Here is a 12011-nt window from a genome sequence, read left to right as displayed (position 1 = left end):
TTCTTCCCTAAAAAGCGACTCCCCAAACCCGGCAAGCGGGTTTCTTTCACACAGTAGCGTGAATAAATTCATGGGAAGCCCTTTGAGTGGTCACTGGGGTCCTGAAGAGAAGTAGGGGGAGGGCGCTTGGGACCTTTTGCAAGGCCAGCCCAGACCCATTCTTCCTGGGGTCGAGCGGGAAGTGGATCACGCGGGTCCCACAGCAGAGGAGGCATCTGGGAGGGCACCGAGAGACTGGGGAGGCCATCTGCAGGTGGGCGCGGGGCTGGGACTGCGCAGGGAGGCGGAGTCCCTCAGGCGGGCGCGGGCTGCAATCACACCCTACCCCCCACCCCCACCCCGGCGCGTCCCTGTCTCAGAGGAGCTCCCTGATAGATACACTGGAAAGGCCCCTCCGCGGTTTCTGCCCCCGGTCGGCTTAGATTCGGGGAGCCCAGTTCCGAATGCGTGCCAGCACCCACTACGGACCTCGCGTGTCCTACAAAGCAGGCCGGTCACGCAGGGCGGCGGAGGAGGGGCGCGGGAGCCGCACGGCCGCAGAGTCCCCGCGGCCCAGCCAGCCGGCGCGCCCCGTAGTGGCGCGGCCGCGGCCTCCCGGGACTTGGGCACGCGCGCCCCGGGCCCCGGCGCCCTCCTGCCTGGAGCCCCGACTGGCCGCAGCCGGCCAGCCCGGGCCCTGGGGCGGGGCTTGGGGCGGGGGCGGAGCCAGGCCCGCGGCCGGTGTCAGGTTGCTCCGGTAACGGTGACGTGCCGCGGCGTGGGCGGGGCAAACACGCAGGTTGCATATTTTAGGAAGTGAGGAGGAGGCGCGGGCTTGAGCTGCGGCGGGGTCTGGGGCGCGGAGCAGCGGCGGGAGGAGGCGGACACGTGGCAGCAGCAGCAGCGGTAGCAGCCCCAGCGGCGGCATCGGCCCGAGCCGCCGGCCGGTCTCCCTCCCTCCCGCCCCGCGGCAGCCCTAGCTCCCTCCTCTCCGCTCCCCCGGCCGCGCTAGCTCGGCCAGGAGCTGCTCTCTTCTTTCCTGATTCTTGAGCGACAGGACCCGGCGCCGCGCACAGACCTCCGCCAACATGGGGAAAGGGGTGAGTGTGCGGCGAGCCCGGCGAGGGGGCGCGGGGCGCCGGGCGGGAGGAGGAGGAGGAAGTCAGGAGGGCTACCGCGGCCAGCGGGAGGCGGCGGAGGAGGAAGCGGCGCGGCGTGGAACGGGCAGGCTGGGCGGCCAGGCTTAAAAGACGACGCACTCTGGAAATGGAGGGAGCGCGGCAGTGGGGGCCGGGAGGGCGGGCGGCAGCGCGGGGCGGGCCGCGGACCCCTGAGTCCCAGCGCGCTGCGGGCCGGGGGCTCCTGGAGGCGGCGCTCGGGAGCCGCGGGGCCGGGAGGAGGAGGGCGGACGCCGCGGGGCGGCCCCGGGAAGGAGCTGGCCGCCGCGGCATCCCCGAAGCCGGCTCCCCTCCCCTCCCTCCGCCCGCCCTCACCTCCCATCTCTTGCCTTCCCTTTTCCTTCCGCCCTCCGTGCCCAGAGGAAAGGCGTGCTCCTCCCCTTCCCCTGGGGCGCGCCGCCGGGGCCCCTCCCGGGCTGCCTTCCCACCGCGGCCGGGGTCCCGGCGCCGGCGGGGGCTTCCGACGCGGGGGCGGCCCTGAGGGGGTGAGGCTCCCACTCTCGCAGGCGCTGGGGCTTAGCCAGTTCCCCGCAGAGGCGGCCGCCCTCCCCTAAAGAGAGAGAGAGAAAAAAAAACAACGGGCTTCCCTTCACTGCGGAGCCGGTCGTGCTGGCTGGTGCCAGAAAGGGTGTGTCTTCACCGCCCTAAGATGGCCTTTAAGGTATACTTTCGAGAGCTTTAATGGGACGCTTTCCCTAAACACTGGATGCGCCCTGGGGCGGCTGGAGTGGTCATTTCCCTGGTGGGGAGGGGTGTGTAGAGGTGGGGTTTTTTTTTTTTTTTTTTTGAGGGATGAGCCTGGAAGGAGGACCGGCTGGCTCACCAGGGCCTCTGGGTACAATAAACCCGAAAAAGGACTTGCAGGCGGCGGGCAGGACGCGGTGGCAGGAGCGCCGAGCCGCGGGAGAGAGCAGTTTCCGAAGGAATGGGGGGGGGTCTCCGGGGTAGGGGAGGAGAGTGCACGGAGCGCTGGGAATGCCCGTAGCCACAGCAGAAGACCGAGTCTCAGACCCTAACGGAGCCAAAGCCAAGTCGAGAAAAGTTTATACGGGATAACCTCCCCCCAAAGTATCAATTCATGGGAGAGAATGACCAGGTCGTGAGAACACGGGGTAGGAGAGCAGCCGCTGAGTTATCTCCGGGGCTTGCACGGTGCGGGCATCTAGTAGGTCTTTGGAGGTTTTCAGGGCTCCGCAGTGTGGCGTGAGTGCTGGGGGAAGAGGCAGCATGCGTTCTTTGGGGATTCTTAATTTTGGATTTTGAGGGAGGTAATTAGAAAGCCTTGGACCTGGTAGGGAGAGTAGGGAGAAGTGGCATGCACGACTGGTATCTTTTAGAAGCACAGAATGTGGAGGGCTGACCCAGGTTCCAGAGCCGAAGGCAAAGAGCTGAGTATACTCCCCACGATATAAAAGTGGGTTAGTGGCCTGGGCTTGTACCACAAAAAATCAAACCCTGGGTCATTCCCATAAACAAGCCCTTAAAGTGCACCCCTTTGGTTCTCTTCCCTCAAAAAAGAAAAAAGTTGATATCCTGAGCTGGACATTCCTGCTTTTGGGAGGGGGGGTGTAGTGATCGGGAATATGTACCCGAGGCCTAGGAAGGTGAAGTGACTTGTTCAAGGTCAAATGGTTGGTTAGTGACACACCAGCCCTCCCTGATTCCCGAACAGCCTGTGGTCTCCCCAGCCTGAACACTCACTCACTGGACGTTGCCTTACATGCAGAACTCCAGCATTATTCTTCAGATGAAAGTGGGGTATTTGTGATTTAAAAAATCACATTAAAAATTAATGGATCCCAGAGATGTTTGAGTAACTGAGTTCTATCCACGGATCTGTATGTGTCTTTCGTAACTGAACCCATGCACAACAGTGGTGAAGACCACACACCTGGGTTGTGAAGGTTCAACCAGGATGTCTTAGGGTTCTTCATAAAAAGCCCGTGGCTGGCAAACACACAATTGAATTGCAGCTGGTTCACAGGATGATAGGCTGCTTATCTGCTGGGTGGTAGTTAGCGTTTGGGGGGGGGGGGCACTGGTAAATTGAACATTAAGGGGGGAGATGTGTGTTGGTGGTGATTCTCCTGGAGTAAAGTTACCCCTTTTGTCCCCAGTGACTTACTGTGATAGTCCAATGTTCAGAAGGATATTTTATGCTGAAATGTTGGGATTTTTCCACATGGGGATTAAAATGTGGGTGGAGTGGTGACTAAAGCCCTGCTGATAATTGGTTAACCAGGAAGCCTGTGCTCGCAGCTAATTTTTAAGGTCACTGTTAATTTCTTCCCCGCTTCTTCCCACTGCTTGGGGGCCTAGGTTTTGATGATATTTCAGGTGATTTTCTTTCTCCTTAAAAATCTAGTTTCCTAAGCTTTTGGTAAGAAAACGAAAGAACAGCTCCTGCTGAATCATTCCTGGATGAAATAGGATTTTGTCCCTTTTTTTCATATTGGGTGTTGTTGCCAGTGACTTGGCTTACAGCCACAGCCAGGCCGGCCACCCACAACTAGCTCACCAAAGGTACACAAAAAAGCTTGCTCTTTTTCTCAAGTTTACAGGAGCTGGGGGGAGGGGGGAAATGTCACCAGGTCCTTCCGTGTGCTTCCCCATTGTTTGAATATTAACTTAAGTTACCTAGAAAATAAATCCTGGCTTACGGGTGGTGGTTTCAAGAGGAGCAGGGGAAGAAGACTCAGGTGAAGGTTGCACAAGGGATACGCATGTCAGCAGAAATCCTGGTCGTTCGGTAACATTATCAGCTGCCCTTTTGGAGCTCAACTTGAAAGTGTGACTAAATCTCCTCTGGCTGCTATAAAGCTAGTACTTTAGACTGAAAACATCGGAAGGCAGAGTCCTCAGAGTGGAAAGTTGCCCGGGCCTGGCCAGGAGCGAGTGAAGCTGTTACAGGAGGAACTTGACCGGCACTGGGGCCAGACCAGAGGGCCGGGATTGCATCACACCCTTTTTGTCTCTGAAGTGTTCAGTGTGTGAGTGTCACAGTTCCCCCGCTCAGGGTTCTTTCTGTACCCTCTTCTGAGGGTGTATCCTCTTTTGGTAACTTACTGTTTGTTAATTTGTAGTGTTCTCCGCCAGTAAGTTTGTAACACTCTAGTGACTCACCTTTGGGTGGGAGGGTAGGGAAGGCGGGGGGAGGTCTGCATCATAAATCTGAGAAGGCTGAGAGGAGGCTAACCCTTGCAACCCTCCCTCCTCCACCCCCCCAGGGGGATTTTTTTAAAATTTGGTAAATGTTCATCCAGGTGAGAGCTAAAACCGAAAACATACAGCTCTCTGGAAGTGTTACCCCTAAGTTGCATTTAAAAATAAAAGGTGAACTCAGAATTATAAAGCACAATAGACTTGGTACCCAAACGTGCTCCATCCCATCCTTGTTTCCTGATTATTTTAGCAACAAATTAACAGTTAAGTGACTTTCTGTTCAAATCAGGCTGTGTTGTCTTAAAGATATCCAAACTTAAGAATGAGAAAAAGGCTTTAACTATTTGAAGGATTTTGTATGCAACAGTAAGTAAAATTAGTTTGTTCATTTAAAAACAAAAAGGTAAAAAAAAAAAAAAATTGTTTCAAGCCCTGAAGCTTCAGGTTCTCAACTGGCCCTTAGGTAGACTAGTGGCCCCGGGGACCAAGTGAAGTCCTCTCTGTTCTATCCAAAGTGAGTGCAGTGCAAGCAAACACCATGGCTGTGGTCAGGCGAACCAAGGATTTGGCGCTGAGGGAAGATCCGATCTTTATCAACTATAGGTTTCCTGTTCATCGGTTAGTCTTAAGCCCTTCAAAACCAGAGAAGAATTTTTCTTTCACCTGAGAAACATATTAAGGATTGAAAATAATAGGAACTACTATTAGAAAGCCAAGTGGAAGTATCCCCCTTGACATTGCTGACCTAACTTAATAGCATCTTAGAGTTTTCATCTGCTTTCACTTTTCAAGCAAGGGACTTGACTTTTGTTTAAGTATTTGTACAAGTCTTACCAAAAAAAAAAAAAGGAGGTGGGGGGGGTTGCTTTTCAGCGCTGTGTGATGGGAGGGAGTGTGAACATTCGTGCCGCCGTGTCTTCTAGCTGCCCAGGGCTCTCTGCCAGCCAGCAGGCCAGAAGAAGAAACGCGAGTGTCAGATCAGATGGGCTCACGGTAATCAGAGTGGCTGCGTTTGGACAGCATGACGCTGGGCAGAATGTCTCCCCATGCCTGCCAGAGCTGTCCAGTTCTGGGTTGCTCTGAGAATACATGGCCAGTGAGCAATAATGGGAAGTAAAGAGAATTCGAAAGCCCACTGGCTTTTTTTTTTTTTTTTTTACATTCTCCTTCGTATCTATATTTTTGGAAAAGGAAACGTAACCAAGTCAGGTTTGAACTTTCTCACATTGCTATGAATTGAGTGTATGAGAGGAAGTGTATTCTTTGGCTGGAATCTCAGAGAGACCGTTCTTTGCATATGACTCACCTCATTAGTTGTGCTGAAATCTGTTGTCAGGAATCCACAAGAAGTTCTTCACATTTATTTGACTGATGTTTGGTTAGCAAATTCTATTGGTGAGAATAGAGCCCCTGTCCACCCACCTACCCACCCACCCACCCTGCAGTTTTTCTCTCGGGTTTCATTTGCATTCGGAGCCGCGGGAATTGGGGCCAGTACACCTCATTCCTTAGTTCCTTTGTGACTCTACAATGAATCGTATCTGAACATTAATTATCTCTGTATCTGGTTTTATCCAAACTCTACTTAGTAACAACTGTTAGGTATTTTCTGGTAGTGAACCAAAGAGGTGATTCTTGGTGGCTCGTGCTTTGTCTTTGGGGCTTGTACTGTTTGGGGGCCCGATAGTGAAGAGTGTCAGGTGTGGGGACCAGTGGGTCTTGGTGTCAGATTTATCTTTCCAGGCTGTCATCATGGCCAGGGCCCCCGGGCACTTTGGGCGCTATCCTTTTGTGTTTTTCTTTTATCTTCCACATGATGTTTCCATGGGGCCATATTTGTTTTATTGTTTCAGTTCAAGTGACCTGTGTCTGGGGCCTTGGGCTGCCTTTGTCCTCTTCAGCCTGCCAGCTGGTTTACTTCGTACCCTACGCCTCGGGGTACCAACTGAGGAGCCATGAGAACTGGGAATTTATTCAGTCCCCTTGCAACACTGGTGTCAGTTAGGAATCCTTCGTCTCTCAGACTGACGACATCTTTTGAGTAGCACTAGCCAAAGAGTGGTCTGGTAAAACGAGAAAAGGGGTGAGGGGGGCAACGGATGGAAGGAACAGGCAGAAAGTTTTGACTCTTCATAACCCGGGTGCCTAATGATAGAGGTAGCGTTAACCCCAATGAGAAAACAGGCTTGGGTTTTGTTTTGAATCACTGGAAAAACAAAGAATGTTTTCAAAAGAGGTAGTAAATCTAAAGTATATTGATTGTTTAGACATTCTAGAATTTTTTGTGTACCCTGCAGGTAGGGCGGGCTGGCAGGCTCCTTAAGAATTTCCTTACCAGCAGATTGAGTGGAAGGTTAAGCCTAGTTTGTTTGGGGCTGAGGGAGCCTGCTGGCTAGAGCCGGAGCTGGTCTTTCTGCGCCGCCTCCCCCCGCCTGCTGGCTGGGTGGGCTACAGCCCAAGTATGGAGGTGGTGAGCTGGCCTCACAAAGGGGCCCATCGCTCTGGCTTTGCTACATGACCTTCTCCAGCCTGCTGCACGTTCGGGTGAGTGACAAGGAATATGAAGACATGGTGGTCCCGTGGGTCACCTCCTCTGCAGAGGAAAGCGATTCGTTCCTTAACTGCCCTAAATGCTGCTCCAGGCCGCAGAGCGCTGCGGTATTAAGACAGCGCGTGTCCTCCCTCAACCTCAGCTGTCTCGGGGCCCTCAGATCCCTGGCTAGAGAATTCCTCGCACGTCAACTAAACCACTTAGTCATTTAGGCGCAACTGGAGGCTGTAATGAACTGGGCTTGATCATTTCTGATATTTTCTGTTAAGTTTTACCTGATGAGATGAATACCCCAAATGGGTTGTTTTTTTAAGGTTGAAAGGGGTTTTCATAGTAAGTGAGGAATGGCAGTAATTTATATGTTAATTAAAACCCAGTTATAGTAATAACCGTGGCGCAGTGCTTTGCAGAGTACCTTTACATACACAGTTGTGTTTGAGAATGATTTAATAATACACGATCCCAGGAAGATGGGAAAAGCCCCTCTCCCCCCTTTTTCCCCCCATTTGAGGGAAGGTGTATAGCCTCCTTCTGGCCCCTCTTGCTAGTCCCAGACCTTTTGCTTGTGTGTGGGTTTTAAGAACGGCGCGGGGTTTTAGGTGTTTTGTTTTCAGACTTGACGGCAGCCCCTTGATGAATCAGACAATCAGAATGCCTTCTAGACTCTTTCAGTCGTCACACCAAATGCTTTTGCCATCGTAGGGACAGGCAGCCGAGGCTGACTGTTCAGGGTCCCGCAGCCAGCCAGGATGGCTGGGGGCTTACCTGAAGCACATCAGCATTCCCGTCCGAAGGGCATGGACATCGGAGCTTCCCAGTACCCCAGAGCCTTCTTCAGCAGTTCTAGAAGTCTGAACCATGCCGAGCCCCCCGCTGCCTCCAGGGCCATCTGTTACTGTGGTGGGAATGGGTCCCCCCTTTAGGTGGTTAATTACTGACGGAGAGGAAGGGGCACGGTCTGGGGGGTGGTCCATGTTTTTAAATGAGTGAACCTCATTACTTGTGTTAACCTTGGTTTCTCCTGTCAAGAGTTTTCTCTCCCCATCTCTCTGGGCACCCTTCCCTCTGCCCAGATCCAACGGTGGCAAAACTCCTTAGGGCGTCTTTGAGAGGATGGAATCCCTGGGAAGCACAGGATGAAGTAATGACCCATTTTCAGCAGTGTCACACTGGGCAAGCCCCTGCCCTCCTTGTGACCTCCCACTTCCTAAATTAGCAATGGAAAAAAAAAAAACGCAAACCAGAACCGAACTTACTTCATCATTTTCACCAGTCAGTGTCCCATTAGTGAAGGGCCTCATGGGAACCTTGAGCTCAGAGACCTCGGGGTGTCCGAGGGGCGCCACTGCAGGGAGCATGGTGAGTGTGGGAGAAGTGATCCAAGTTTTCTAATTGAAGAAGTAGGAATGTGTGCCCAGTGCTCAGAGGAATGGGAAGGTTCCTGTAGTCGATTGGGGAAACCATGTTTCTCTTGTTTTTCTAAATGTTTTTAAAAGAAATAATAAAGAAAATGCTGTCTCATCCATCTTAAAATGGATGATCTGTAGTGCTATTACTACATTATCTTGTATTGTAGCTCTCCCTTACTCACTTCTAAGGGAAACCATGTTTCTCTTGTTTTTCCCAAATGTGTGCCCAGTGCCTATCCCTCCCTACACTCCCTCAACCCCAAACACACACACACACAATTTTTTTCTGCTTCGAATTTTTGATAATCGAGACCTATAGGGACTTAAGGAATATTTAGTTCCTGTCACAGTAAGCGAATATTAAATCACTGTTTTACTTGTAGGGAAGAACTGAATTGTAAAAGCCATCTGGTCTTCTAGACAAACATTGCCTATTGAAAAATTAAAATCTTGAAGGAGAAGAAATTCCACATGTTAATACTTCCCATGTCTCTTTCACAAATGTCCTCATGTAAAACTATGCCTTCCGTAGCATGAATTGATGAGGAAAGGAGGGTGGGGGCTATTAGGAAATCAAACTCCAAGCCAACTTAACCATTGATAACTGTGAGGCTGGAGGCAAGATACTTTTCTGTAAATGGGGATACAACTTTGGAACCTGTCCAGGGCCTAGCTCTCTTATCATTCTCTCCCCCTTTTTTGGAGTGGAAAATACTGAAAGTCTGAGAATAAAGCATATAGGTGGTGAGGCAGAGAGATTTTTAAATCTGATTTTCGTATCTTTAAATTAAACTTGCGTTAATGATACATTGCTTAAAAGAGAAATTGTGAACTGTATTTTTAAAAAATCAATACAAACTGACCACATAGTCTTCTAGAGATTCCCTAGTCATTGCCTCTACAATGATTTTTAAGTGATGTGCTTTCCCATTAAAGATGTGAAAGAAATCCCACTTCAGACTGTGGTTCTTGTCTGGTGGAAGCCCTGTCCTTCCTTTTTGTTTTATTTGTGTGTTTGCTTTCAGTGTGTGATTATTTTCCATTTTAACACTAGCACCAAGGGCTCTATGCAAAGAGGCACTTAGAAATGTGGTTGCTCCACAGTGGAGAGAATTTCAAGAATGTCGACTATCTTTAGACCTGCTTCATTCTTAACAGATAAGATAGAAACAAAAGAACTCCACTCTGTTGGGAGAAGTTAGTCAAGGAACACTGCAGAAGTCACCACAGGAGTTGAACAACATGAATAATATAAATGTCTCTGCTTGTGGGCAACACCAGCTCATTTGGGGCAGGATTTCTCTTTAGAGTCTTAAGAGAAGGTGTTTTCAAATTCAACTGAATATTGTATTTATTTGCAACCATCTTAGCTGTGACTGAAATACACCCATCTCCTTTGATTTTTTTTTTTTTTTTAATTTGATTTTTAGCACAGTAAAATTTTGATCTGGACACAGGTTCTCAACTGCTTTAATACCCTGGCAGTGTACTTCTGAAAGTTAGAAGTGAGTAAGGGAGAGCTACAATACAAGATAATGTAGTAATAGCACTACAGATCATCCGTTTTAAGAAAAATGCTACTCTCCTTTCCCTGCCCCTCTCAGGTGGTAGTGGTTGTGGGAGGCAGTTTGGGGGGTGGTGGGGGTGTCTGGAGTGAAGGCCTCTTCGCCGCCGACCAAGCTCTGGAGCACCAAGTTCAGGCTTTGTGTAGATAAGCGCAGGCATTTTCAACAGTGGGGGGGGAGGGGCATGCGGAACAATCTAAATTTAAACTATAGAATCAACATTTTCTCTAAAAATTGTTCCAGTTTTCAAGAGGTGTAGGTGGATCCTGTGAATTGTGTGATAATGCACATGCTTTTCCTACACTCTGCTTATGTCAAAACATTTCCAGTGACTTTTCCTTTGGGGGGTTTATTTTCAGGCTGTAGACTGGGGAGAGGACTTTTTTTTTGTCTTTTATTTAAATGATTTTAAGTATTCTTAGGCTAACTGTTTTTATATAAGAAAAGATGAAACAGGTCACTGTTCTTATGTAAGCCCTAAAAATACTTAAATTTGATCCTTAATGGCTTCTTTGCAAAGCTAAGAATTTAAACATAATAATAGAAGTAATTTGCATCTAAGGGTTCTGTGTAATTGGTTCTCCCAGAAAACGCTACATGGAGGTAGGCACAACTATTCTCTCCACACCAGCGAAGAAGAAGTTGAAGCTTTAAGAGTCCGGGACTTACCCAAGGACACAGAGCTGACAAGTGGTAGAGTGCAGGGGTCTAACTCAGACTTGTCTGGTTCCAAATGCAAAGGCATCGGCGCTCTGCTCTCAGTTACTGACGTAAAGATGATTTCATTCTCTCCGGGGGGAAGATGGAAGGTGGCGGTATAGAGATTTTGACAGCACAACCCTTTCCCTGTTCACCCCTAATGGAAGTGACTAGGGGGACCCTTCTGTGTTTGCCGTGACTTCTCCCCTGGTCTTAATGCCTTCGGGTGCACGTGGCATGTCTTGGGCTCATGATAGTTGCAATAGTCGTTGCTTTTGTTTAGTTTGTGGTGTATGCACATGCATTCCCATGCATTTCCACGATTGCTGTCCTGTTGACTATTCGAAATGTTGCCTATCCTAAAAACTGCTAACATCCCCTGCTCCAGAATCTCCTGTGTGTTCATAATACACAACCTCACCTCTCCCACATTCTCCTGTAGGTTGGACGTGATAAATATGAACCTGCAGCCGTTTCAGAGCATGGCGACAAAAAGAAGGCCAAGAAAGAGCGGGATATGGATGAACTGAAGAAAGAAGTTTCTATGGTAGGTATTAGGAGGCAGGTTGCTTTCTGTTCTCCTTATAAGTTCATTGTATCCTATCTGTTGGGTGTTGGATTCTCCCCTCCCCACCCCCAGTCCTTCAGTCAGAGACCTGCTTTATTTTAAAAGTAAAACAGTCATTGTGGTTGTTTTTACAGACCTTACCAAACCCTAGGGATCAGTCTGGAAAATTTTCATTTTCCAGGCTGTTGGCAGGTTGGGAAAGTTATCCCCTGCCCCACCGCCCGGCATAATAACCAAAGGTCCATAGAAGGAACTGTGGTTGATATCAGGGGCCTTCACTTTTCTCTGCTTCTGGATTATACCAAATATAAGGGGAGCCTCGAGCCCCTCCAGCTGTGGAGGCTTCCACAGACACGGCCTACCTAGAACCTGCTGGTCATCAGAGAAGGCAAACAAGGTTTCGCTCGAGCTCTGAGCCTGCTGGGCTTTCCTGAAGTCCTGGCAGGCGGCAAGGGGCCTCATCCCACAGCTTTCACCAGCCTCCGGGGAGGGAGTCTCAGCACAGGGCTGGGTGGTTGCCGAGCCAGCTACCGCCTTCTGCCCGGAAGGAAAGCCTGTTCGCTGAGCCTGGTTAGTGCTAGCGACGAGGGACATTACTGCTTTCTCCTCATCTTGTTTCGTGGTACAGTGTTTAATTCTTCTGTTTGTTTCCCCTTAGGATGACCATAAACTTAGCCTTGACGAACTTCATCGCAAATATGGAACAGACCTGAGTCGAGTATGTTGTCACTTCACACCTGTACTGAATCCAAATCCTGGTTCCCTAGGGCGTCTCCCCGCGGCGCAGACCTCAGAGGAAGAGAATGATGACAGGCGCCGTCGGAGTACACGGTGCCGCACGTGAACCTGGGGCTTTTGGGTGCTTCTTTGGTATTTTGTTGGCCCCTGACACTTTGAAAG

The 12011-nt window shown here is 50.2% G+C and overlaps 1 protein-coding gene across 2 annotated transcripts in view; it reads left to right on the top strand.

Annotated features, from left to right (window-relative positions):
* The first annotated feature begins 818 nt into the window (after positions 1–818).
* The window catches only part of ATP1A1 (ATPase Na+/K+ transporting subunit alpha 1), a 29343-nt gene continuing 18150 nt past the window's right edge, over positions 819–12011 (top strand). The window contains exons 1-3 of one of the 2 annotated variants that reach the window (XM_036113355.2): positions 819–1079; positions 10986–11090; positions 11770–11829. In XM_036113355.2, the coding sequence (XP_035969248.1) occupies positions 1068–1079; positions 10986–11090; positions 11770–11829 (177 nt within the window). In that variant the 5' untranslated portion in view covers positions 819–1067. Of the gene's footprint in view, positions 1080–1672; positions 1819–10985; positions 11091–11769; positions 11830–12011 lie in introns of those variants that run through there. The other variant, XM_036113356.2, reaches the window with a different exon arrangement.

Source organism: Halichoerus grypus, chromosome 5 (genome assembly GCF_964656455.1).
Source record: "Halichoerus grypus chromosome 5, mHalGry1.hap1.1, whole genome shotgun sequence".
NCBI lineage: Eukaryota > Metazoa > Chordata > Mammalia > Carnivora > Phocidae > Halichoerus > Halichoerus grypus.
Note: the sequence above shows the minus strand (reverse complement) of the source record. Positions and strands in the feature narration are given on the sequence as shown.